The 27,283-nt window shown below is 43.7% G+C and overlaps 2 protein-coding genes and 1 pseudogene across 3 annotated transcripts; 2 read left to right on the top strand and 1 right to left on the bottom strand.

The window, feature by feature from the left end:
- Positions 1-350: 350 nt before the first annotated feature.
- Positions 351-2,229, top strand: LOC111170078 (zinc finger and SCAN domain-containing protein 4-like). The gene is made up of 2 exons (XM_089903473.1): positions 351-402; positions 474-2,229. Exons 1-2 carry the CDS (start codon positions 351-353, stop codon positions 1,319-1,321), a joined length of 900 nt encoding a protein of 299 aa, XP_089759599.1. The 3' UTR covers positions 1,322-2,229.
- Positions 2,230-14,813: 12,584 nt separating this feature from the next.
- LOC111170085 (large ribosomal subunit protein eL6 pseudogene) lies at positions 14,814-15,962 on the bottom strand (annotated as a pseudogene).
- Positions 15,963-20,706: 4,744 nt separating this feature from the next.
- Positions 20,707-27,236, top strand: LOC111170079 (uncharacterized). 2 transcript variants are annotated; one of them, XM_030761150.2, is made up of 3 exons: positions 20,707-20,798; positions 23,741-23,867; positions 25,767-27,236. In XM_030761150.2, exons 1-3 carry the CDS (start codon positions 20,766-20,768, stop codon positions 27,131-27,133), a joined length of 1,527 nt encoding a protein of 508 aa, XP_030617010.2. In that variant the 5' UTR covers positions 20,707-20,765; the 3' UTR covers positions 27,134-27,236. The 2 variants fall into 2 exon arrangements, 1 of the variants encoding a protein (XP_030617010.2); XR_016390801.1 differs by having other exon boundaries at positions 20,715-23,867; positions 24,850-25,834.
- The last annotated feature ends 47 nt before the right edge of the window (positions 27,237-27,283 follow it).

Below are 27,283 nucleotides of genomic sequence, written 5' to 3'. Positions count from 1 at the left end.
TTTCCCTCAGAAAGTCTTAGCATTCATCTTTTTTTCGTTATGGAAGACACACTAAAGAAGAAATTACCATGAAATTTAATACAAGCAGAAATAGGGCAGAACAAAGGTGTGGGAGCCCACAGTACAAAGATATTGGGAAAGCCTGACTGAGGAGGGTTTTCCACAACAGGTTTTGTTACATAGTAGATCCATATGTGTGGAATCATGCTTTTTATTTATTTATTTTTTAAGAAAATGTCCATGTCCACATGCAGGGAGAGGAAGCCCTCTTTTTTGAGATTATGCCTTTAAAAGAAGTCATTGTTCATCTAACAAAACAGTTGTCAATAGGAACCACAGCAGGGGTAAACATGGCGACACCCTCCTGGACTGTGCAAAATACTTCCCTGGAAACAGGACAAAGTGAGTGGGGAAACCCCAGGTACCAGAGTGATGACCTGTGTGGACTCTTTCTTGGGTATAACTTCACTGAGTCACGTTTTCCCCCCCTGCAGGAAATGAAGATAAAGAAAATGGTGGCAACATTTCTTTGAAAACTTGGCAAGTAAATGACAGTATTACTAGTCCAAGCAATCAAGCAACTTCCCTACTCATTATCCAAGAAGAGAACAGTCTGAGGCCTGAAGAAGGAGGTGTTTGTTTGGAGAATCCTCTCAGCTCCAGAAGAGCTGGTCCAGGCCCTTTCAGGTCCCAGGAAGGGTCCCTGAAAGGACCCTCTTATCAAGATGTCCTTATGGAGGTGGAACCAGTGTTTCTTTCCAAGCCAGAACAGGTCACCCTTGAGCCTGTTTCTACCCACCAGAGCACCGAGGGGAACTCTGCACATGGGGAACACCAAGAAAGAGTCCATGGAGCCCCAAAAGTATACAAATGTGAGACGTGCCCCAAGATCTTTAGGTATTCCTCTCGGTTAAAAGTTCACCAGAAAAGACACAATAATGAGAGAACATATATTTGTGCCAAGTGTGGCAAAGGCTTCTTCCAGGCATCAGACCTACATGTGCATCAGAGGATTCATGCAGGAGAGAAGGCTTTCATGTGCAGCGTGTGTGAAATGGCCTTCAGCCACAAAACCAACCTTCGGGCTCACGAGAGAATCCACACGGGAGAGAAGCCCTATGTATGTTCCCTTTGCCAGAGACGCTTCCGCCAGTCCTCCACCTACCACCGCTGCCTTAGGTTTCACCAGAAAATTGCCCTCAAAATTGTTCCCTCTTGGGACTTCTCTGGTGACGCAGTGGTTGAGAGTCCGCCTGGCGATGCAGGGGACACGGGTTCGTGCTCCTGTCCGGGAAGATCCCACACGCCGCGGAGCGGCTAGGCCCATGAGCCATAGCCGCCGAGCCTGCGCGTCCGGAGCCTGTGCTCTGCAACGGGAGAGGCCACAACAGTGAGGCCCACGTACCGCAAAAAAAAAAAAAAAAAAAGGGTTCCCTCCACACTAAAAGCTTCCTTGGCTATGGCCCCAATGTGATGTATATAAATATGTATGTGAATATGTGTATTTTCATAGCATTGTACTTCCCCATTTAGAACATACTTTATAATTTCCTTCTGTTATTTCCCATTGTATCACCCCATTAAAATGTAGGTTTAAGGAAGGCAGGTAGTTTCTCAGTTTTGTTCACAAACCCATCTCAGGTGCTCTGAAATAGCTGACACATTTCAAACAACTAATAAATATCTGTTGAATACGTGAATTTATCTTTAAAGTTGGTGTTATTTTTAAAATTTAGGAATGTGCCCCCCATGAGAGGACGAGTCCAGTACCCGAACACACAGCTACCAGCTCAGTGGTCCAGTGAGGCTTTTGTTGCCTGCTACCCTGTTCTCTGTCCACACCCTTAATCCCTTCTGGGTTACAGGAATGTGAGGAGCAGAGGTGAGAACCAGGAAATAGCCCTAGCCTACGAAAGGGAACATTTATATTTAATAATCATAATCATTTCTTTAATCCACTGGAAATAATAACAGTTAAATTGGACCAAATTAAGACCTCTATGAGCTGGGGAAAACCTTTTCTAAGTGACTTTATTAATTACTAAACTATCAGTTCCATGTCTTCTGGAACACTCGGTATTGTGACTCGTCTGACTTTAATATCCAGACCCCGGGTACAACTTATTAAATTAAGTGGGCAAAATATAGGGGCTGGCTCCACCCCCCCGTTTAGCTAATATGCTTGTATTTTGCAAGTTAAATGCATGTTTGACACTTCTCCATGACGCACTAGCTGCGTGTTGGACTCTACTTGGCATCACAGAGGTACTTGAGTCATAAATAGATAAAATGATCTCAGGCATCCCACCAACTCTGGATCTCAATGTTTGTATCCAAAGTTCGGGGATACAAAAGCTTTTCAACGAACATCTTTGTACTTAAGCCTTTATATACTTGGTAAGGAGAGTCAAATCCCTTGGAGGAAAAGGTTGGAACAAAGAACGATGGGACTTGCAACCAGCCACGCGTGTTGCTCTCTGGGAACCTCCTGCCACAGCGAGCTCTGCGCACGCGCAAATGAGGTGTCTTCTCCAGGGAGATTTCAGAGGCAACAGCACGTTACCTATTGCAGTAATACAATTAAAAATGAACATTTAAAGATTAAAAAGGAATAATAAAACCTGCCTCCTCACCTCTAAAATATTTGCTTCAGCTTGTCAGCAACTGTGAAGCTGGGGAGATCCCCGTCAGGTTGAGGACATCAGATCTCATTGTCCTCCCAGGCCATCGACCCTCCCCTGAAGCCCCTCAATAAAATGGTTTGATCCAAAACATTTTAAAAATAAATAAGTAAAATATTTCCTACAGTATCATCTTCCCTAATGAGTCTTACTATTAATACCCTGTTTCATGTTGCAACCCTTCCTTGACAACTAAACATCTGGACTCTGTTTTTTTCCATTTTCTATGCAATATAACATCCTCTGAAAAGTAAAAAATTTAATAACTTTTTTTTTTTTTGTGGTATGCAGGCCTCTCCCTGTTGTGGCCTCTCCCTGTTGTGGAGCACAGGCTCCGGACGCGCAGGCTCAGTAGCCATGGCTCACGGGCCTAGCCGCTCCGCGGCATGTGAGATCTTCCCGAACCGGGGCACGAACCCGTGTCTCCTGCATCGGCAGGCAGATTCTCAACCACTGCACCACAAGAAAAGTCCCCCTATAAAGTCTTAATTAAATCTCCAAATTTTTTAATACTTTCTGTTATTATTTAACAGACTTCGCCACTTCTCCCAGCTAATTCATCAGTTTTTTTTATACATATGCTCCTATAAACTTATCCTATAAAAATGCCTGCAAACGTAGATATTTTGCAACCTTATTGTTCTATCCCATATTTGTTTTTTGCCAGTAGAAGTCTGTAGTCACTACTAAATTTTAAATATATATTAAGGATAGTTCTTTTCATTAAATTGATTTTAAAATTTTTGTATAATTTTGATGTTTGTAGAAACTTCAGAACTGTTAATATTTTCACCGGAATTTTATTAGATAACACACTTATTTTGTGAACTGAATTATTAATATTGGGAAAATTTCCAACTAGGAAAAGTTTCTCTGCTGCTATTTAATGTGAATTCTATGATGTGCATACAGTTTTTGATTTTCACTCAATAACTCCCTCACATTACTTAGGTTTTAATGTTGTTTTCCAAAATTTAATTTCTTTCACTGGTGTATTTTTCCTATACATTTAAGGAGATTGCTGTGTATAAACGAAAATATTGGGTATCTTGATTTGTGACTATTCTAAATTATATCATTTATCCTAACAACAATTCCTGTGTTTCTAGGGTGTACCTCAAGTGTATAAGTGTTTCATTTCTCAATCATAGAAATTAAATACATCTCACAGTTATTATTCCTGCTATATTGAAATGATCATGACAGGAAGATGGTAATTCAACAAGGTACTGTCCAGCATGGTGGTTTTGTGTCTTTGCAATATGAGAACGTCCTCATATTTCATTGTCCAGTACTGTAACATCAGTGTATCTGGAAGAAGGAATTGTTCTCATGAAGAAGTCTCCCCTAAAATGTTGTTGAACTTATTTTTTATTATTTAATTTTGCACCTCTGTATCTTTTCCCAGGATGTAATATATTTTAAGTGACATACACGGGGGTCATCCAAAACAGATCAATTTTGTGTGCCAGCACAGAGATTTCTTAATTGTGAAATACAGTCTGTATAGATATTCCTGGAGAAATGATTGATACTTTCCCATCACAGTTTTCTGAATAATGAGTTGTTTCCTTAACATCTCCCAACATTAACCTTTGAAGTTATTTTTATGTCGTTTATATGCATTTGGTTTACATGAGCCAATCCTTTGGAGTTACTGCTGTACCAAAATTGTGCAGGAGCAGCTTCTTCAGGTGGAATCCTGTGACCTCAGTGTTCTGTTTCCTTGTTTCCCTTAAATGACAAGTAACTTCAGGATTTTCTTGGAAAGCTCCTGCTCTAGACTTGGAATAAGCTTTTTTCCCCTCTCAAGACACTCTGCTTACTTATATTGGGAGATGAATTCAGAGTCCGTAATTGGGTAGATTTAGGCATTGTTATAGGGTTGTTCATAATTCCTAGATTTTCTTTCAATTTAAAGAGTAAGGAAATGCATATATTTTTAAAATCAAATACTATATGAGTTAATATTGATTGTTCCTATAAAATGTAGGTTTTAGTTTTATTCAGATTCTTTGGCTTTGTGTTTGAATTTATTTATTCTTACATAGAAAGTTTTGTTTTCCATTTATATTAATATATTCGTTTCCCAAATACCATACCAATACTTTTAGTAAAATACATAGACAAAGTTTAAGATCTTTGCAGGTAGTTTTACCTTGATGTATCTCCCTAGGGATATAAAGTCAAAATCCTGTGTTTTCTTTTTTGTCTTTTTTTTTTTTTTTTTTTTTTTTGGCCGCACCTCACAGCTTGTGGGATCTCATTTCCCTGACCAGGGACTGAACCCAGGCCACGGCAGTGAAAGCACTGAATCTGAACTACTAGACCACCAGGGAACTCCCTGAAATCCTGTGTTTTCAATTCATTTGAAGTATTTCCTTCTCATATAGAAACAAGCAATGGGATAGTCAGTTATTTAACTTTTAGATTTTATACTTTAAAAACATAAATTTGCTTTATTATTGTTTAATAGTTATGTGATATTTGCACATTTGTACAAATAAAACACTATAACAAGATTTTTTTTTCTTAAAAAGTCTAGCTTTAAATCCTGCCCAATTCTATATATGTTCTCTGCCTACATTTTCATTCCTCAATATACATAGAAACACTTAGCATACTCTACAGAGTTCTCTACCTGGATTTTCACTTCAGGAGACATATAGTTCATAACTGCAGATCAGAGTGTAGAGGTCCTTCTCACTCAATTTATAGGTGTAGAAAACTCTATTGTGCAACTGGGCCATAATACAGACACCTGACTCACATAGATAGACATTTAAAGTTTTTTCAAGTTAGAATGTCCATTAATAGCCTCTGCACCCAAAAGCACACATACTTAATGCCCATTTAAGTTGACAGAATATGTGTAAGATTTAGCATTGGAGGTTACTGGGCGTGGTGGTGATGGTAACTTTTTTTTTTTTAAAGACTATTTTTTAGAAGAGTTTTGGGTTCACAACAAAATTGAGAGGAAGGAACAGAGATTTCCTATATATCTCCTACCTCCACACATGCGTAGCCTCCCCCATTATCAGCAACACTCATGAGAATGGTACATTTTTTTTTACCAAAGATGTAACTATTTTGATACAGCATAATCATTCGATATCCATAGTTTAAGGTTCACTCTTAGTGTTGTAAATTCTATGGGTGTGGACAAATATATAAGGACTACATTCATCATTATAATATCATACAGCATATTTTCACTGCCATAAAAATCCTGTATGCTTTGTCTATTCGTCCCTCCCCACTCCTCTCCACTCCTGGCAACCACTGCTCTTTTTATTGTCTCCATAGTTTTGCCTTTTCCAGAATTTCAAATAGTTAGAATCACACAGTATGTAGTCTTTTTAGATTGCCTACTTTCACTTAGTAATATGCATTTAAGTTTCGTCTATGTTTTTTCATGGCTTGATAGTTCAATTCACTTTAGTGCTGAAAAACATTCCACTACCTGGATGTACCAAAGTTTATTTATCGCATATATGTTTTTGTTCGTTGAACTGTCATTCATCGGGCTTCAAATAAAATCAATATCCCATATATATTGATGTGAAGGCTCCTGCCAAGTTGGGAATGGGGATTATCTTCCGCTCTCAAGTGGGGGTGGGATTCCTTGGGAACTTCTCCCTCCTTTGTCTTTATAACTTCACACTTCTCACTGGACATCAGATAGGACCCACAGACTTGATTCTTAATCAACTCGCCTTAGCCAACTCCCTGGTGCTTTTCTCCAGAGGGATCACTCATACAATGGCAGCTTTGGATCAAAATATTTCCTGGGGCTTCCCTGGTGGCGCAGTGGTTGAGAGTCCAACTGCCGATGCAGGGGACGCGGGTTCGTGTCCCGGTCCGGGAAGATCCCACATGACGCGGAGAGGCTGGGCCCGTGGGCCATGGCCGCTGAGCCTGCGCGTCCGGAGCCAGTGCTCCGCGACGGGAGAGGCCGCAGCAGTGAGAGGCCCGCGTACCGCAAAACAAACAAACAAAAAAAAAAACCACAAAATATTTCCTGAATGAGTCTGAGTGTAAACATCTCTTTTATTTCCACAGAGTGGCCAGAGGGGTTTCCCTCACCACTACTCCCCTCTTCAGTGTCTTCCAGACCATAAAGCTTTGCCCCAATTTCTCTAGGTGGGTGGAGCTCAGAATGAGATCCCCAAGGTACATTGGTTTCTGCTGTTTCCATTGCTGGGTCCTGCATCTCTTGGTAAATATCTTTGTTTCTATCAATCTGAATGGCCCAAAGCACAGCAAAAATATTAGTGTGAAGTACTTCCCTGGTGACGCAGTGGTTAAGAATCCACCTGCCAATTCAGGGGAAACGGGTTCAAGCCCCGGCCCGGGAAGATCCCGCACACTGCGGAGCAACTAACCCCGTGCGCCACAACTACTATTCCTGCATGCCACAACTACTGAAGCCCGCGCGCCTAGAGCCCGTGCTCCACAACAAGAGAAACCACTGCGATGAGAAGCCCGGGCACTGCAATGAAGAGTAGCCCCCACTCACAGCAACTAGGAAAGCCCGTGCTCAGCAATGAAGACCCAACGCTGCCAAAAAATAAATTAATAAGAATAAAAGTTAAAAAGATTAGTGTGAAAATAAATTATGAATATTGTTTCTCACTGAATCCAGACAGACTTACCAAGTTTGTAGTTGTAGTAATATTCTTCACAACTGACTTTGTGTGTTTAGGCCTAATGGTCTGCACTAGTGGCTCCATTGTCCTTTGCCTGCACACGCAAAAGCACAAACAGCGAGTCCAACACATCTTCCAGATCTTCTGCTGAGGCCATAGCCACATGTACTATCTTGATCATTATGAGCTCCTTTTCCCCCTTTACTCACTGTCTTCTCTTGTGTCTATTTGGATGAGTCTCTTCCAGGCCAGTGGCTGGTGCATACCTCTATGTTTTTGTCTGGGATGGAACCAGCCTGGAGTCTTTTCTCTCTCGTCCTGACCCAACACACTGAACCCATCCAAGGACTGACTCCAATGCTTCAGGCTATGGGCGAGTGAAGAGCAAGGAGATAATATTTATCCTCTTCAACTTAGGAGGGACAGACCCACGTTGTGTCTGAGTGACTCTGTAGAATGATGTATCCGTGTCCATGCGTCATTTTGGGAGCCGCTGAAATCATATCTTTAGCCTTCAGAAGTAGTTGAGCTTGAAGAAGGCTAAAGTGATTCCTTTCTCAACACTTCGCTGTTGAGATCTGCAGACAAGTTTCCCAGAAATCAGCCTTCGGCCTCTTTAAGAAGGAGTTAAGCTCCGCCTCTACGCCCGGACGTTGGCAGCTCCACTTCCCAGTGTCCCTAGTGGGGCCGTTTAACCTGTGTTCCCCGTCACTGATGCGGCGCGCCGCTCGCCGAAGCCTGTGGAGCTGTGGGAACAGCCCAGAATGCCTTCTGCTAAGCGGAAGAGACACTAAGCCAATGAACACTGGGTAATACCCAGCTCAGGTAAATACAGCGTCCTGCAGGTCCTCACCCTACCTTACCCCCACTCGTGTCCTAAAAGTGAGGGGCGCCTGATCACATCACTGCTTCCCAGCCACAAAGACATTTTAAAAAATCTTTCCGAAAGAATATAAAATATTTATTAGATACAGATGATTAACATTCCTGACCATGAGTTCATGATCTGTTATGGTCAAGAACTACTGAGACCCTCTCTCTTTTCTTTTTTAATATTTATTTAATTTATTTATTTGGTTGCGCCAGGTGGGCTCCTTAGCTGTGGCATGCATATGGGATCTAGCACCCTGACCAGGGATCCAACCCTGGTCCCCTGGTTAAGACTCCTGAGCGCGGAGTCTTAACCACTGTGCTACTAGGGAGGTCCCCCAGAGCCTCTCTTTATTCGACAATTCTTATGCATCAAAATTGAGAGAACATGAACCCAGGAGAGAAGCATATTTTTTTTTTTTTTTTTTGCGGTACACGGGCCTCTCACTGTTGGGGCCTCTCACTGTTGTCGCCTCTCGTGTTGCGGAGCACAGGCTCCAGACACCCAGGCTCAGCAGCCATGGCTCACGGGCCCAGCCGCTCCGCAGCATGTGGGATCTTCCCGGACCGGGGCACGAGTCCGTGTCCCCTGCATCGGCAGGGGGACTCTCAACCACTGCGCCACCAGGGAAGCCTAGAAGCATATAAGGTAAGAGTTAAAGTCAGCTGTTATTTCTGATAATATAGCAGGGAAGGATCCAGAGCTCACTTATGTACTGAAACAATTTAAAATGCAGGATTTGAAAAACACACAAAGACATCCTTGATCACCATCTGAGAGTCTGCACTGGAAAAAGACTTTAAGAGTCTAGCAAATGTAGGAAGGCTTTTGCAGCAAGTTCTCATGTGTTCAGCTCTAGGCAGTCTACACTGGAGAAAGGCCTTACTGGTAGTGCAGTGAATATGGGAAATCCTTTAGCCAAACTCCTATCTCAATGACTGTTTGAGAGTTCACACTGGAGAAGGCCTTATGAGTGTGGGGAATGTGACAAAACCTTTATGTACAAATACAAACTTGTCCAGAACCAGAGAACTCACAGCAGCAAAAGGCCTTTAGAGTATAGCTAATGTGGGACATTCTTTAGACAAAACTTCAGCCTCGTTAAATACCAGAGAATTCACACTGGATCAAGGCCTTATACATGCAGCAAATGTGGGAAGTCATTTAGAAAACATTGCAGCCTCATTCCCCACTGAAAATGTCACACCATGGACAGGCCCCATAAAATCAAATGTGGGAAATCATCATTTCCAGGTCTAACTTTTTTTTAGTACTAGAAAGTTCACACTTAAGAAAGGTCTTAGATCTGCAGAGAATGTGATTGGTGGTAAAAGTTGCTTCTTTGGACTTCTCTGGTGGTGCAGTGGTTAAGAATCCACCTGCCAATGCAGGGGACACGGGTTTGATCCCTGATCTGGGAAGATCCCACATGCTGCAGGGCAACTAAACCCGTGCACAGCAACTACTGAGTCTGTGTTCTAGAACCCGCGAGCCACAACTACTGAGCTCGCGTGCTGCAACTGCTGAAGCCCGTGCGCCTAGAGCCTGTGCTCTGCAACAAGAGAAGCCACCGCAATGAGAAGCCCACGCACTGCAACGAAGAGTAGCCCCCACTCGCTGCAACTAGAGAAAGCCTGCGCGCAGCAGCGAAGACCCAAAGCAGCCAAAAAAACAAAAACGAAAGTCCTTTCTTTTATGAAATGTGGGTGAGAGTAGATGATAGTTGATGTCTGCGAGATGTCCTCTTTGGACCAAAATCGTCAGCAAATCATCCTCTCCCCGACCACTGCGACCATTAAATCCTCCCACTCACACTTCCCCCTTACCTCATGTCTACCTTCCTCCATGGCTGTTGGCCCCACACAGCTGCTATGAGTTGTTTCCTCCTTAGTGTAGCATCCAGGAACACATCTCTGGAGCCATTCCACATGGTGTCAAATCCCAGCTCTGCTACTTTTGAGCAGTGTGACCCTGGGCAAGTTAATGAACTCTGTACATCAGTTTCCTTCTTGTTAAAATGGGGTAATATGGCATCTACTGTGCAAGAATGTTATTAGGATAAAATGTTTAAGAGAGGAGTACAGAACACAGCCTGATGCTGTGGGTGAATTAGTGGTTTTTATCCCTGCTGTCATTAGCATTGTGATCATCCTGCCTGATCTCAGCACCTTGTGGAAATAAAGTCTATACACTTCTATTCCTTGGTCATCAATTTTAAAGATTCACCTATATCTGTTTCGGAACTTCTCTTTCCCTTCTTATCCTCCACAGTAGAAGTCTTGCATCAGGCCATGGCCAATTGCTATAACAGAGTATGCATCATACTTTCTCATGTTTTTTCTGTGAATTTGCTTCATTTATTTCCTGGATCTTCTGTATCTTAATCATCTCTACTCAACAAAAACTATGCTCCGATTGGATGAAAAATAAAGCCAACAAAAATATTCTTCAGGGATTCCGTGGTGGCGCAGTGGTTGAGAGTCCGCCTGCCGATGCGGGGGATGGGGGTTCGTGCCCCGGTCCGGGAGGGTCCCGCGTGCCGCGGAGCGGCTGGGCCCATGAGACATGGCTGCTGAGCCTGCGCGTCCGGAGCCTGTGCTCCACAACGGGAGAGGCCATGACAGTGAGAGGCCCGCGTACAGCAAAAAAAATAAAAAATTCTTGACTTTACTCATAAAATCAAGCTATTAGAAGAAGTTGAGTAGTTCTTGAAAGGGAAGTGTGTTGTTCCTTTTTTAAATCCCATTTACTCTTTTGTTTTTTGTTTTTTGGCTGTACCACATGCGGGATTTTCGTTCCCTGACCAGGGATTGAACCCGTGCCCCCTGCAGTGGAAGTGCGGAGTCTTAACCACTGGAGTGCCAGGGAATTCCTTCCACTTACTCTTTATTTCATTTTTTAACTAAAATGTACAATGATGCACACAAATCTTATGGGTTCACTTAAATTTTTACACATGTATAGACCAAAATATTCTTCACTCAGATCAAAATTTAGAATATTTCCAACACTTCGGTAGGTTCCTGGTGGCCCATCCTTGTCAATAGCTCCTCCTACAATGGTAACCACTATTTACACTATCACCATGGATTTTTTTTGACTATAATTGAGTGGAAGTAAATGGTGACCTACAAGATTTTCTCTTTTGTGTCTTCCTTGTTTTGAACGTTATTATGTCTGTGGCATTCGTCTGTTACACATACCAGAATTAAGTTAGGATGAGGTCAGAATGCAGTAGTGTAAGCCCTTAATTCAATATAACTGGAATCCATATAAGAACAGAAAATTTGGATACAGTCCTTAAAAGAGAATGTCAGGTGAAGATGAAGGCAGAGATTGGGTTGATGCTTCTGTGTAACAGGAATCATTAGAGATTGTGAGCAAATCATCAGAAGTTTTGGGAAAGTCATGAAACAGCTCTCAGAAGGAACCAGCCCTGCTGACATCTTGATCTCAGGCTTCTAGCCCCCAGAGATGTGAGAAAATAGAGGGAACCAGAGACATATGTCACCCTTGTCTACTTGCTTTATGGCTGCCTGATTTTCTTCTCCACATTCTCTCTGATAGCCTGTCTGAATTCCTCTTTCATTTCTGACCAAACTGACTGATCCTCACATCCATTCTAAAGCCTTCACTACACATGCATTGAAGATCAGTAAAGAGTGTGTTGAACTCACAGCTACTGAGCATTGTTTTAGCATCTCTATAGCCATTGTTTACAAAAACTATTAAAAATTCTTTTCCAGGTGCAATTTGCTAGTGGAAGTTGATAGGAGTTTTTCTCTAAATTTCTCTCATCACTGAAAGAGATGATCGTCCTTTCCCATTTTGTGAACTGAAAGAGTCACATAAGAAAAACATGACTGAATGTTTGCAAGTTTCAAATGGCAGGAATGATCAGGGATGTGAAGAATTCCCAGATATAAATGTTACTGTGAAATAGAAGCATGTTTTATGTGTACTTAATATCTTAATTCCAATAATATCTCACCTCCATTCAGTATAAAGATCTCAGATACTTCTTGGTTCTTAGTGTACCACTTACAAGACATTAAACAGTTTGGTTTAACCAATATTCAGACCACAAACACTGTGCTGAGTATCTTCATATCCCTTTCTTGGAGAGAGGCATTTTTAAAAAGTAAATTTATTTATTTATGGCTGCGTTGGGTCTTCGTTGCTGTGCACAGGCTTTCTCTAGTTGCAGCGAGCGGGGGCTACTCTTCGTTGCGGTGCATGGGCTTCTCATTGCTGTGGTCTCTCTTGTTGCGGAGCACGGGCGCTAGCAGGCGGGCTCTAGAGCGCAGGCTCAGTAGTTGTAGCACACGGGCTTAGTTGCTCCACAGCATGTGGAATCTTCCCCGACCAGGGCTCGAAACCGTGTCCCCTGTGTTGGCAGGCAGATTCTTAACCACTGCGCCACCAGGGAAGTCCGGCATTTTCTTAATTAACTCCAATTACACCCCTGTAGAATCTTTTTAATCAGAGGAAGGTTAAGAGCCTTTATTTGTTATTGAATGACTGCAGTTCTTAAGGGTCAGCTGTGGTCAGTAAGGAGGGCAAATTTTGGATTTAAAAGCCTTTCTTGTCTCTAATACAAATTGTTTATTCCTACTCTAAGATGGTCAAACTTTTTAACAAATTTATTTCCTAATTTCTCTTAGCAGTAGTTCTGTTTCCTTCCTTATAGCTCTTACTATATTTCGCTTCATCAATATAATTTTTTGGTATTACTATTCTACTAGTCATCTCTCTTTTTTTCTGTTTAATTTTAGTATTTAATTAATTAATTAGTTTATTTATTTTGGCTGCTCTGGATCTTGGTTGTGGCACGTGGTGTCTTTGTTGTGGAATGTGGACTTCTTAGTTGCAGCATGTGAAATCTTAGTTGCAGTGTGCGGGATCTAGTTCCCTGACCAGGGATTGAACAGCGGGCTCCCTGTATTGTGAGTGCAGAGCCTTACCCATTGGACCACCAGGGAAGTCCCCTCAGTTTAATTTTTTTTTTGTATGTGAATGTTTATAGTGGCTTTATTCATAATCTCCAATAATTATAAACAACCCAAATATCTTTCAATGGATATATTTTAGAATAAACAGTGATACATTGATACAATAGAATGCTGACTGACAATAAAAAGAACTACTGAACCATTAAAATGTGAACAAATGTCACAGGTATTATGCCAGAAAACATATTACATGATGTTCTGGAAAAGACAAAACTAGGAAAACAAAAATTTGATCAGCGGTTACTAGGAGTGGAAACTGACTTTTGAAAAAACATGAAGGAACTTTGGTGATGGTGGTGCTTCCCAAACTGTATAGATGCCACAGCACTGCACACAAAAAAATCAATTTTACCAAATGTAAATTATCAATAAAACCAACTTTAAAAACCCATCAGTCATTTTTCACCTATCTATTGCCAAAAATCCAAGTCTAATGACCCATCATTTTAGGGAGCCTGTAGGATAACGGGCACTCTTATACATGAGTATAAATTGGTACAACCTCCATGGAAAGCAGTTTGGTACCATCTACCAAAACTGCCTAAATCCTTTGACTCAGCAAAAAGCTAATTCTTACCTGGTACTTGCTCATCTGTATGCACACTTCAAGTTACTACATCGCACTCCGGTACCCAATACTTTCTGAAAGTTTGCTTTAACCGAAAGAACTTCATTCGTACCTGTCTTTGTTAACTGGAAAAAAATCGAGATTTTCACATTTATGAAAAAAGGCAGAGGGGGAAAACAGCAGTTTGTTTTGCAGAGAGCCACTAGAGACGGCAGCATGTCTGGGCAGTGGGAGTGGCACTGCCAAGCTCTTTCCCTGGGAACTACTACACTCTGGCATCTCAGCATCCAGAGCCATCACTTTGAATTGTCTGTGAGCATCTGTGTTTTATCCCATTTTATGCCTCTGTTAGCAAGATGTGTCATAAGGTAATTTCTTCAATTTTTGCCATTTTGGCTTACAGAAGGTTTCAGAGGCATACTCTACTTTTGGATAGCAGGGGAATCCTGTATAATTACAAACGATGGAAACCCAAATATCCATAGAATGCACTAGTATACTATGCATCAGTAAGGATGGACACTTCCTATGGAATAATCAAATTCATTTGTTATCTGTATAACAGCATGTACTGCACATGGGGTTTTTGGTTAAAAACGGGGAAAGGTAATTATACTAATTTGTTGTGTATGCTTTAAGAAACTAGATACACAAGAAACTAATAGTAATGACTATGGAGAAAGACTGAATTGGGCAGAAATGGATGTTAATTCATGGAAAGGGAGGAAGTTTGTGGCCTGAAGAGCCCACAGTTGTTTCTTATCCATGTACAGTTAGTACGGACTTGTTCAGTGATGGCTGGGGAAATGCCACTACTTTGTATTGGTAGGTGCTTTGTGAAAAAACTGAGAAGACACTTAGGAAGTTAAGAATGTTGATCCAAAGAGGGAATTCCACTGCAGCTGATAGCACTCCCCTCCAAACCCACTCCTCTTAGTAGAGGCTAACATCCCATCAAATTGGCTGAGTCATACCACACCTTCAGGCAGATTAAAAAAAAGAGAGAGAGAGAAAAGACACAAAGGAAATGGACTGAGTTATTTTAATTAGGTTCTTTGTAAGAAGATTAGAACACTGCTTTGTGAGGATAAATTCTGTTTGTGAGAGCAAACACAGAGCGGAGGTAGCCCTGGAGCTGAGGAACAGCTTTGATTCTTCGCAGAATTTGTGAGTCCACATCTTTTTGATCAACCTTGCGATGCTCTGTAATCTCGTATTTCTCTCTCTCTGTGTTGAAGATCTCACCTTCCTGGTGCCTGGGCTTACGCAGCTTCTTCTTGAAGTAAGCGTCAGTGAGATGTTCTGGGATTTTCACACCACTGATATCAATTTTGGTGGAAGTGGCAATGACAAATTTCTGGTGTGTTCTCCGCAGAGTATCTCGATTGAGGGACAGAGGCCCAGTCACAAGTAGCAAGCCACTGCTCAGCTGCTTCAGGAAAATGACCCCCTTGCCTCTGTGGTGCCCAGTGAGGATAACCAGGATGGTCCCAGGAGTGATGCTGGCGCAGTTTTCTCACATGCTTACTGAAGCGTTTTTGCCGTGACTCAACAGCTTTCAAGGCACATCTTCAGTAGGATAATACCTAGGCATTTTGCGAAGTTTAACCACCTGGGTAACACCATTCTTGTCACCACCAACTGGTTTTGTGACAGTAGCAAGGACCTTCACCTTCTTTTTCTTTTCAACCTTGGATTTAGATGCTGAATACTTCCTCTTGTACAAGGTCTTTCTGGAATACATAGCCGATCAGGAATATCTGCCAATTCCTCTGACCAGGACAGGGTTTCGGCTGCAGTGGGGTTTCCCCTTCTTAACCTGCTTCAGCTTTTGAACCTTGTCACCAGTCTCAGCCTTCTTGGCTTCAAGTATTTTCTCCTTAGTATCTGGCTTCTCAGCCTTTTCACCTGCCATCTTGCAAGATGGGAAAAAGCCCCTCTGTTTAATTTTAAAGAATGTTAATAAGTTCATCATCTAGGCAGGGTGCTGAAGCAGTCTTGAGGTTTCTACTCCCTACATTCTTCTATGATTCATTCTGATTCTCCTCTCTGCACTGCTGTTACCTCCCATTAAGCCCTCACCCTCTCTACCTGGAATATATATTTAAACTTGACATATATGTCATGTGTTACCATCAAATGCAGGTATGTGTTAAAACTGGGGATATAGTCGGGCACAAAACATAAAAATCCCTACCTGTCCAGTGGTAATGAGCTCCCTTCAGCTTTTGTTTATCTGGTAATGTCTTTATTTCTCCCTCATTTAAAAAAAAATTAATTTATATTTATTTTTGGCTGCGTTGGGTCTTCGTTGCTGCACGCGGCTTTCTCTAGTTGCGGCGAGTGGGGGCTACCCTTCATTGCGGTGCCCGGGGTTCTTATTCTGGTGGCTTCTCTTGTTCCGGAGCATGGGCTGTAGGTTCGCAGGCTTCAGTAGTTGTGGCATGTGGACAACTGGGAAAAGTGGAGACTATGCCCAGGGAAGCCCTCTCCTTTTTTTTTTTTTTTTTAAAATACATATATGCTCTTTTTTTAAGTAAATAAATTTGTTTGTTTGTTTGTTTATTTATTTTTGGCTGCATTGGGTCTTTATTGCTGTGCACGGGCTTTCTCTAGTTGCAGCGAGCAGGGGCTACTCTACGTTGCCGTGTGTGGGATTCTTATTGTGGTGGCTTCACTTGTTGCGGAGTATGGGCTCTAGGCACGCGGGCTCAGTAGTTGTGGCTCACAGGCTTTAGAGCGCAGGCTCAGTAGTCGTGGCGTGCCGGCTCGGTAGTTGTGGTACATGGGCTTAGTTGCTCTGCGGCAGGTGGGATCTTCCCGGATCAGGGCTCGAACTCATGTCTCCTGCATTGGCAGACAGATTCTTAATGACTGCGCCACCAGGGAAGTCCATCCCTCATTTTTTAAAGGGAGTTTTGCCAGGTATAGAATTCTCAGTTGACATTTTTGTTTTTAATCTCTGTGGGGGAAAGAGGGCTTGGAGCTTACTAGTCCACCGTTTTGCTGATGTCACTCCTCACATAGTGTTTTAATTGAAACTTTTTTAACTTAAAAAAGAATGGGTCTAGCAATCTGGATTGGATGACCTAGTGACACAGTAAAAACTTGGTCAGAGCTAGGAAAAAACTAGGAAAAAGAGCACACTATGTTTTTGCCTTTTCCTGTTTGCACATCTGTCCATATGCCATTTCTTTTAAGAAGTTTTTAGAAACAACATGTATGTAATTTCAAAATTTAAATAAATTTTTTACTCAAAATATTATCATGGAAATGCTTGATCTTTATTTCATTCTCTTATTTATTCATGTAGAACACTGTCATATTAACTTTAGTTTTCATTGGAAATAATTCCTCTTTTTTGGTTAAATCCAAAGTTTGTTACACAGGTTTATTTTAGTCTTGTTTTCATTTATGTGACTATATCTTAAACTATTTTGTTATATCTATTCAGACACTATAATTACGTAAGTCTAAAACAAAACAAGTACATTCTGAGCGCTATAGTTTCATCCTTTCTCCTCTGTCCTCTTCCTTCTCCTCATCTCACAGGTGCCCCTTGTATACAGTTTTTATTTTTCCATTATTAAGATAGAAATGCATAAATATATAGAAATGCATAAACTATATGAATTATATTCACTTTCTTGCCAAAATAAAGCTAACTGCACAAAGTATTCTGATAGCTACTGACAGTTTAGGTCTGCATAGTTGAAATAACTTACTCCTCATGTCCACAGCTGCCCAGTGCTCTCTTAGGAGGATGCACCCTGATTTATTCAATCTTGGTTATTACCAAAAATGCTGCAATAATAGTTCTGTTCTTGTGAAAAAATCTTTTAACTTTTTTTTTTTTTTGCTGTACGCGGGCTTCTCACTGTTGCAGCCTCTCCCGTTGCGGAGCACAGGCTCCGGACGCGCAGGCTCAGGGGTCTAGCTGCTCCGCAACATGTGGGATCTTCCTGGACCGGGGCACGAACCCGTGTCCCCTAGCATCGGCAGGCGGACTCTCAACCACTGCACCACCAGGGAAGCCCTGCTTTTAACATTTATATAAAGTTGGAATAATTGTTAGGAGAGCAAACAAATTTACTGGCTCTAATAACAGGTACTCAATATTTTATAGTCTCCAGAGTCCTCTGATTGCAGTAATATCAAACTCCAACATTCCCTCTAAATTTAAAAATAATGTTTTTTACTAATGTAAATATGAGTATTAATTTCCTCACTCAGACTAAGGCTGGCATGCTTGGAACTTTCTCACTCCTTTATCTGTATAACTTCACTTTGGTCTCTGTACACATTCTTCCATCCATTGACTTGATTCTTAATCAGCTGGTCATGGCCAACTCTTTGGTACTTTCCTTCCAAAGAAATCCCTCAGATAATAGCAGTTTTTGGATGGCAATATTGCCTGTATGATTTTGGATGTAAAGTTCTACTTACACTGAATGGGCAGAGAGGTTTCCCTCAGCACCACCTGTCTCTTGAGTGACTTCTAGGCCATTAAGATTTGTCCAATTCCTTTACCACCTGTCACACTTGGGGCATAGTCTCCACTTTTCCCAGTTGTCTAAGCTGGCAGAGGGGTCCTGTGTGGGGGTCAAGCCATCAGGGTGAGCCCTGGACTCTGGCTGAGAGCAGTGCCAGCCCTTTACCACACAACTGCTGAGACAATCTCGGGACTGGCCTGAGGGAGCAGGACCTGTCCAGGACAATGCAACCATCACCGGGGCTTCCTGCTATCCTCAAAGTACTGTGGCCAAATGCCACCCCAACCTTGTAACCCAGACTTACCTGCATCCCAGGACCCTAAGAGGACATCTTCACCTATTCTCTTTCATTCTAATGTACTTTTAATTTAGCACTTCTTTCATGTTTCCTGTCTGTGTTCCTTAAATGGTCGAAAACTCACAAGGGCAGGCTTGTCTGTCTTGTTTTCTGACTTTTCTTGTGCACCTACAGTAGTGCCTGAAACTCAGTAGATGCTCACTGAACATTTATTAAAGAACTGAGGGACTTCCATGGTGGACACTGGTTAAGAATCCGCCTGCCAATGCAGGAGACATGGGTTTGATCACTGGTCCGGGAAGATCCCACATGCTATGGAGCAACTAAGCCCATGCTCCACAACTACTGAGCCTACGCTCTAGAGCCTGTGAGCCACAACTACTGAAGCCTGCACACCTAGAGCCTGTGCTCCACAACAAGAGAAGCCATCGCAATGAGAAGATCGCGCACCGCAATGAAGAGTAGCCCTTGCTCTGGGCAACTAGAGAAAGCCCGCACACAGTAATGAAGACCCAAAAATAAATAAATAAAATAAAATTTAAAAAAATTTATTAAACATGACACTCTAGATTCCACATCCATTTTTGCTTTTTACTGTTAAGGCTACTTTGAAAGTCCTTTTAAGCTATACTTCAAAGTATTAATATTTTCACGAATGAAAAAATAATCAGATTTCTAAAACAAAATCCTGAGTGGCCAAAGTTTCAGCATAGCCGCTGCTCAGATAACTGTCTCTTCTCAGACTCCAGCGTGTCCTGTTCAGTTTTCTTTGAGATCTTAACTTTTGTTTTCTAATCCTCTACTGATATTTTCCCAGAGCTATCCAGACATTATCTTTAAATAAGTACATAATCATTAGTGGCTTTCAGTGATTTTCATTCCACAACTTTTTCTGGAATAATCTCAACTCTTCATGCCCACACAATCCCTGCTATATCAGTAAGAATGATAATCACTTCTCATCAAAGAGATCAGATTTTGGTGTCCCCTCAATTTTTGTTTCATTTTGTTTTTTCCACACTTTAATGTATTCATTTTTCAATAAGTTTAAATCCTTGAGGTGTATGGCATCACACAGATTCTGTGTCCACGGCCTTAGCAGCAAGGTTGTTTGGGAATTCGGCATGAACCATGCCACTGTCTCCGTGAACACAAGCTACCTTTCCCCAGGTTACTCTGGTTTTGTTCGGTTTTCCACCAGGAGTCACTTTGTTTTCTTTGCTTTGTACACGTAAGCACGTCTCTTGCCTAGATATTTAGAATTCTGTTTCATTTCGAGCATAGACCCCTTCAATTTTTTTTTAATATAAATTTATTTATTTAATTTTGGCTGCATTGGGTCTTCGTTGCTGCGCGCGGGCTTTCTCTAGTTGCTGTGAGCGGGGGCTACTCTTCATTGTGGTGCTCTGGCTTCTCATTGTGGTGGTCCCTCCTGCTGGGGAGCACAGGCTCCAGGAGCACGGGCTTCAGCAGTCGCGGCATGCACGCTGAGTAGTTGCAGCGCACGGGCCCAGCCCCTCCGCGGCACGTGGGATCCTCCCAGACCAGGGACCGAATCTGTGTCCACCGCACCGGCAGGCGGACTCTCAACCACTGCGCCACCAGGGAAGTCCCAGACCCCTTCAATTTTAAGAGCTATGTGCTCCCTCTGGTTCCGGAGACTGAGCTTATAGCCAGCAAAATGGCCTTGGACCACAGCCTTCCAGGCATATTTGTCCTTTCAGAAGTCCTGTTCCAAGCGGGCCTCCACAGTCTTCAAGACGGTTGAAACAGAAAGGCCTATGTCTCAAACTTTTATCTCAGGGTGCTGGTATCTTTGCACAGGTGCTCTAACCGGGCCACTTTACCGGGCGGTCCAGGTGAGCAGCGCTCCACGCTCGGTCCCAGAGCTGTTGGAACTACATTTCCCAGAGGACGCTGCGCCGGGGGCCTTCGGCGATTAGCCAATTAAAGCTCAGGAGGAGGGCACTTCCCTGCGAGAGCATAGCGTAGGGGCAGGACTTCCGGCATTCTCCTCGTGGCGGTCGTTTTGTAGGTGCTTGGGGTATGTTCGCTCGGTCTCAGGTTCCACAGCGGCGAGTTGAGACCGAGAAGGTCAGAGAGGAGACGCTGTCCGCGCCAGGCCTGGGGTAGGGTCCACTGTGCCCGCGTCCCCCCTCCTCCCCCGCCGTTCCCCGCCCCGTTCACAGTCCGATGGCGGCGGCGGCGCTGAGGAACCCGCCTCAGGTAAACGCTCGTCCTCCGGCCCTCACCGCCCTCACTCCACAAGACACTAAAGCCTCGAGTGCGGGGCGCCGGCTCACGTGCCTGCAGCCCAGACCCCGGTATTCAGGACGGTGAGGCGGCCGTGGGTGGGGCCCTGTTTCTGACAGACGGTGTGATGGCGCGTTGCAGAGGGTCACAGGCGGAGGGACCGGCAGGTGCAAAGGCTTGGAGGTCGGATTGAGCCGGGAGGATTCGGGAACTCCGAGATCTGCCTTGTGTGTTCAGGGAACAGAGAAGATGAGGCAGAGTCGCGCTTGAAATGCCACGCTGCCATTTTCAGGAGGCCGGGAGCATTGACAGTTGTTAATAGAAAAGGACTCTCCTGATTTAGGCTTTCAGAAGTTTTCCAAAAGCTGTTCAGAGTGTTAGACTGGTTGCCTCGCGTATAGGTACCAGAATGTGCAAGTGCTTGCAAGGGAGACTGAGCTAGTTCAAGGGAATCTCAAGTCTCCTTTGTTTCTCATGGGAACAGAGAGCAAGGGGGCAGGAGTCAGGTCTGGAATGGCGCTCTGAGAAGTTGAGTGCCTATTCTGCAGGTGATGGGAACAATGGGAGGTTTGGAGCGGAGGAGGGAGGTGATGTGACCCAGCTTTTATCAGGCTCCCTGTGACTGCAGAATGGAGAACCGAAGGGGGCGGGGGGTGAGGAATGTGGTAGGAAAACCAGGGAAGACGCTACTGTAACAGTCCAGGAGAGTCTTGATGATGTGGACCAGTGTGGTGACCTTGGAGGTGGTAGACATGGTTAGATTCTGAATTCAGTTTTTTCATTAGATCTGCTCAGATTTTCTGATTTTGTGAGAGTAGAAGTCAGGGATGACTGTAAGGTTTTGGGATGTAGCAGCCAGAGGGATGGAAGCTCCATCAGTTGGGATCTGGAATTTGGTAGTAGGATTAATTTTCTTTTTCTTTTTTCTTTTTTTTATTTTTTTGACTGCATTGGGTCTTCGTTGCTGTGCCTGGGTTTTCTCTAGTTGTGGCAAGTGGGAGGCTACTCTTCGTTGCGGTGTGCAGGCTTCTCATCGTGCTGGTTTCTCTTGTTGCAGAGCATGGGCTCTAGGGACACGGGCTTCAGTAGTTGCAGGTCGTGGGCCCTAGAGTGCGCGGGCTCAGTAGTTGTGGTGCACAGGTTTTGTTGCTCCGTGGCAAGTGGGATTTTCTTTCCCAGACCAGGGATCGAACCCCTATCCCCTGCATTGACAGGCGGATTCTTAAGCACTGCACCACCAGGGAAGCCCCAGGATTAATTTTCAGTCGATATTAGAGGCTTTGTTTTGGCCATGTTAAGTGTATGAGATGTTTCAGAGAACGAATCAGTAGAGGTATTAAGTAGGCAGCTGGACACACAGGTCTAGGTCTCTGGGGAGGGTTTCAGGACAGACACCTGAAGAAGGTGGTGGATAGTATGTGGACAAGGGTGGAGCTGTGTGTCTTGGCTTAGATGGCTAGAACAGAATACTTTTTATTTCTCACAGTTCTAGAAGCTGGGAATCCAAAATCAAAGTATTGGCAGGTTGGATTCCTGGTGGGGGACTCTGTTCCCGTCTTGCAGATGGTTCCCTTCTCCCTGTATCCTCACGTAGACTTTTCTTGGTACAAGGAGGTGGACAGAGCAAGAGATGCCTGTCTTCCTCTTATAAGGGTTCCTTCTTACAACCTAATCTAAACCTGATTACTTCCCAAAGGCCATGCCTCCAACTACCCTTTGGGGTTAAGGCTTCAACATAACAAATTTTGGGGGGACGCATACATTCAGTCCATAACACTGTGGGTCACATTTAGTGGTGATAATTTTGGTTATGATAGTGTTGATAATTGCCCAGGAAGGGGAGAGTGGGGTCTGAGGGCTGGGCCTTGTCCTTGGGCACAAAGGTGGAGGATGATAGACATTACAAACATAGGTGAAGGAGATAAGTGGTCGTGGGAACAGTGTGGGAAAGAGGATGAGCTACTAGGTGATTTAGATTTCTGAGGGATGAGTGCACATGAGACAGAAATGGCGGCAAAGGAGCAGTTGAGGCAAGATTGACAGTGAGGCCAGGTCTACTGCTTATTCACTGCTCTATGGGCTCACCAGGGTTTTGCTGTGACCTTCTGTTTCTGGGGGGTTTTAGTCAGGTTGGTGGATTAGTTTAAGTGGCACAAGTGGTCATCTGGGAGAGTCACTGGACCTGGGGTGGAAAATGTCTGGGACTCTGTTTTGAATGATGGTTAGGAAAGGAGAGGAAGTCTGTGAAGGGAGAGCACATCAAGTGTAGCTCATGTGGAAGAGGGACATGACTGTATGAGATGCACAAGTGGTTCTGGGTGGCTGAGGTTGAAGCAAGGAGCAGAGTCAGGCAGGACTGCCAATGGCAGTGGGGACCAGTGGAGGTCTGGGTAGTTGGATCCTGCTTGAATTTGCTGAGCACTCTCTATATGCCACATGTTCCATGACACATAGGAAGGAGAGGCAGATGCCTGTGTTGCAGGGCAGGAAAGAGGTGGTGACTGAGAGAGACGTTGTACAAAGAGTGATGTGGAAAGGGAGTATGAGCTGATGGCCTGAGGGCCCTGGCACTGAGGACATAAGGTTAAAATGTGAACCCACACCCTTGGTTATGTCTGGGAGGCATGATCTGGGACATCCTAGGAGAATTACCTCATAAGAGGGAGTCCTTCCCTGTGTGCCAGGCCCAGAGCATAGATATCATCTGTCTGTCCACCTGCCTGGTGCTGTGGGTGGACAGGGTAATCAAAGGGACCATGAGAAGAGTGTTCACATTGATGACACCAGGGCCTGGTATCTCCTCTGAGATGAGGAAGTGGCGGGGAACGGTGAGCAGGGTATGAGTGGGTGGGTGGATGAACTTGGGGTCCTGTGAGAGAAGCTGATCATGGAACAAACTGTCCCCATCATGGCAGGCCTGTGTGACCTTTGAGGACGTGGCCATTTACTTCTCCCAGGAGGAGTGGGGGCTCCTTGATGAGGCACAGAGGTTCCTGTACCATGATGTGATGCTGGAGAACTTTGAACTTACAACATCCCTGGGTAAGGCCTTCATATTCCTCCCAGTGTCCTCAACTGTCCTCTGTCTTTCTCCCATCCAAGAGGCAGCTCTCTCCATTCCATGGCTAGACCATTGTCTCTGTTAACTTCCCCACTTACCTGGCATATGTGCTGTGGATGTTAGTGCTGAGCTGTGTACACTGCCCCGAGCACTGTACTCCTCAAGCAGCCCCAACGTCTGATACCCCAAGGAATGCAGGGAAGTGTCTGGGAGTCAGTCTGGCAGTCAGCCTAATAGAGCTCACATTTCTTGTCCTCTCCTTGGCAAGTTGACTGTGTCCAGATCTATGGTACCTTGTGCCCCAGATTCTTTCCCTTTCCTCTTTTTTTTGAGATATAATTGGCATAGGACATATTAGTTTCAGGTGTATTACATAATGATTTGGTATTTGTATATATTGCAAAATGCTCACAATAGTAAGTCTAGTTAACATCTATCACCATATAGAGTTACACATTTTTTTTCCTTGTGATGAGAACTTTTAATTTTAAGACTTCCTTGTGACTGCCTATATCAGGATTGCAGGTATTGTCATTGTCACTATTTATGTATAAGCTTTTCTTGAAAGTCCCTGTTTTGGGATTTTGTTGTAATAGTCTTTCCTTTCCTGGGGTCTGCTGTTTCCTGAGTTGCTCTGAGTCAGTGCTGACCACTCACATGTCCTGTCTTTCCCTAAGGATTGGTTTCGTTCCAGTCTCATGTAGTTACAGAACTGGGGGTGTGTGGGGAGAGCCCTGATTGCTTTACAGGGTGAACATGGCAAGTTGGTCTCAGAGGAGACCTGGTCCTGGTGAGTGGCAACTGAAGGGGGGGCGAGGGGAGGGCATGAAAATGAGGCTGTGTTTAATCATACCGGGAACCTACCCTGTGTCCACCAGTGTTTTGGTGCAAGTGCCACTTGATGCAAATTATTTCTACACTTTCTTCTGCATACTTGACACTTTACTGATTTGTCATTTCCAGTTTCTGACTCTCCCCACCTTTCAGACCTGTATGCATCATGTCCCTCTCCACTGCACCATCTGTACTTTCTCCCACAGTGACTTACACTTATCCAGATACCTTGGAGATGTGGGTTCAGTTCCAGACCACTGCAATACAGTGAGTCACGTGAATTTTTTTGTTTCCCAGTGCATATAGAAGTTATATTTATATTATACTTTAGTGTATTAAGTGCAGTAGAATTATGCCTAAAAATCAATATACTTACCTTAATTTGAAAGTACTTTTTTGCTAAAAAATCCTAACCATTGTCTGAACGTTCAGTGAGTCATAGTAGTAACATCAAAGATCACTGATCACAGATCACCATAACAAATATAATAATAATGGAAAAGTTTGAAAGATTGTGAGAATTATCAGAATGTGACACAGAGATACAAAGTGAGCAAATTCTGTCGGGAAAATGGCACTGATAGACTTGCTGGATGTAAGGTTGCCACAAACCTTCAATTTGTAAAGAAAAAAACCAGAATGCAGTATCTGCAAAGGGCAATACAGCAAAGTGCCATGATAATGACATATGCCTGTAAAGTGTTGTGAGGTGTGCACACATTCTTAAATAGTCCTTGAACACCAGCTACTCAGTTCCAATTGTATTTCCCTGGGCCTGGACACAGTCATCCTTCTGCATAGTATGGACATGTTCCCAGCTGACAAGATCTAGCTGAAGGCTGTTGGCAGAGGAGGGAGTAAATGATCCTGCCTCTCCTCCCTGTGTTACACCCTGTATTTGTGCCCTTTGTCCTGGAAAGTTACCCCCCTTCTGTGAACTTTAGAGGTCCAGTACTGCAGAGCAGCCCTCCCTTCAAATTAGTGCCTCATCCTGAAAACATTCCCATGGATTCATTAGCACTTTATTAGCATTCCTCTGCTTTCAGATTGTCAGTGTGGAGCAGAGGATGAGGAGATCCCTTCTGAGCAGAGTGTTTCTGGAGGAGAGTCACAGGTCAGGACTTCTCAGTTAGTTCCATCAAACCAGAAGACTCGTCCCTGTGAGAAGTGTGTCTCAGTCTTGAAAGACATTTTGCAGCTGACTGAGCTCCAGGCAGCATATCTTGGGCAGAAACCATACTTTGGTGGGGGGTCCAGCGGCTTCTGGTTGAATGCAAGCCTTCACCAGTATCAGGAGCATGGCAATGGAGAGAAAAACCTTAAAATGGATGTGGACAGGTCCTCGATTGTGACGAGCTGCAGACTCCATGTGTCAGGGAAGCCCTTCCCCTGTGGGGAAGATGGAAAAGACTTCCTAGCTACTTTGGGCCTTCATCAGCACCAGGCCACTCCCAACAGTGAGAAGCCACACAGCAGCATTGAGTCTGGGGAGGCCTTAAACAATGGAAAAAGTCATAACAAGTGGATTGAATGCAGGGAAGTTTTTGGCAACACTCATATATTTCACCACCAGAGAGTCTGCGCTGGAGAACGTCTTGATGAGTGTAGCAAATGCAAATACAGATTTGTTCAGCACCAGCAAACTCACGTTGGAGAAAGGCCTTATGAGTGCAGTGAATGTGGGAAATTCTTTAGCCGTAAAACCCACCTCATTCGACACTGGAGGGTTCACACAGGAGCAAAGCCTTATGAGTGCAGTGAATGTGGGAGGCCTTTTAGCCAGAAATCTGACCTCATTCAACACCAAAGAGTTCACACTGGAGAAAAGCCTTATGAGTGCAGTGAATGTGGGAAATCTTTTATCCAGAAATCCATCCTCATTAAACACCAGAGAGTTCACACTAATGAAAGGCCTTATAAATGTGATCAATGTGGAAAATCGTTTAGCCAAAGTTCTGGCCTCCTTCGACACAAGAGAGCTCACACTAGAGCAAGGCCTTATGAGTGCAGTGAATGTGGGAAAGCCTTTAACTGTAAAACCCACCTCGTTCGACACTGGAGAGCTCACACTGGAGTTAGGCCTTATGAGTGCAGTGAATGCGGAAAATCTTTTAGTGAGAAATCTGTCCTCATTCAACACCAAAGAGTTCACACTGGAGAAAAGCCTTATGAGTGCAGTGGATGTGGGAAAGCCTTTAGCCAGAAATCTGTCCTCATTCAGCACCAGAGAGTTCACACAGGAGAAAGGCCTTATGAGTGCAGTGAATGTGGGAAATCCTTTAGCCGCAAAACCCACCTCATTCGACACTGGACGGTGCACACTGGAGCAAGACCTTTTGATTGCAGTGAATGTGGGAGATCCTTTACTCAGAGCTCTGGTCTCCTTCGACACAGGAGAGCTCATGTGCAGTGAGTGTAGGAAATCCTTTACCTGCAAATTTAACGTCGGTCAACACCAAAGAGTTCACACTGGAAAAAGTCTTGCACATGCAATGAACGTGCTTTTTTCTTACTTAGCATCATTGTGTTGGAGGAAAGCCTCTGTGAGGAACCATCTGCGTGA

Source organism: Delphinapterus leucas, chromosome 20, assembly GCF_059928025.1.
Source record: "Delphinapterus leucas isolate spDelLeu-1000000601 "Yukka" chromosome 20, BTC_Dleu_Yukka2, whole genome shotgun sequence".
Taxonomy (NCBI): domain Eukaryota; kingdom Metazoa; phylum Chordata; class Mammalia; order Artiodactyla; family Monodontidae; genus Delphinapterus; species Delphinapterus leucas.
The sequence above is the reverse complement of the archived record's forward strand: the minus strand, read 5'-3'. Positions and strand labels throughout refer to the sequence as shown.

Coding starts and splice junctions, on each gene's coding strand:
- LOC111170079 (XM_030761150.2), top strand. CDS start 20,766: ATGGCGGCGGCGGCGCTGAGGAACCCGCCTCAG. Junction 20,799..23,740: donor CGCTGAGGAACCCGCCTCAG/GTAAACGCTCGT, acceptor CCATCATGGCAG/GCCTGTGTGACCTTTGAGGA. Junction 23,868..25,766: donor TGAACTTACAACATCCCTGG/GTAAGGCCTTCA, acceptor CTCTGCTTTCAG/ATTGTCAGTGTGGAGCAGAG.
- LOC111170078 (XM_089903473.1), top strand. CDS start 351: ATGGCGACACCCTCCTGGACTGTGCAAAATACTTCCCTGGAAACAGGA. Junction 403..473: donor TTCCCTGGAAACAGGACAAA/GTGAGTGGGGAA, acceptor AACTTCACTGAG/TCACGTTTTCCCCCCCTGCA.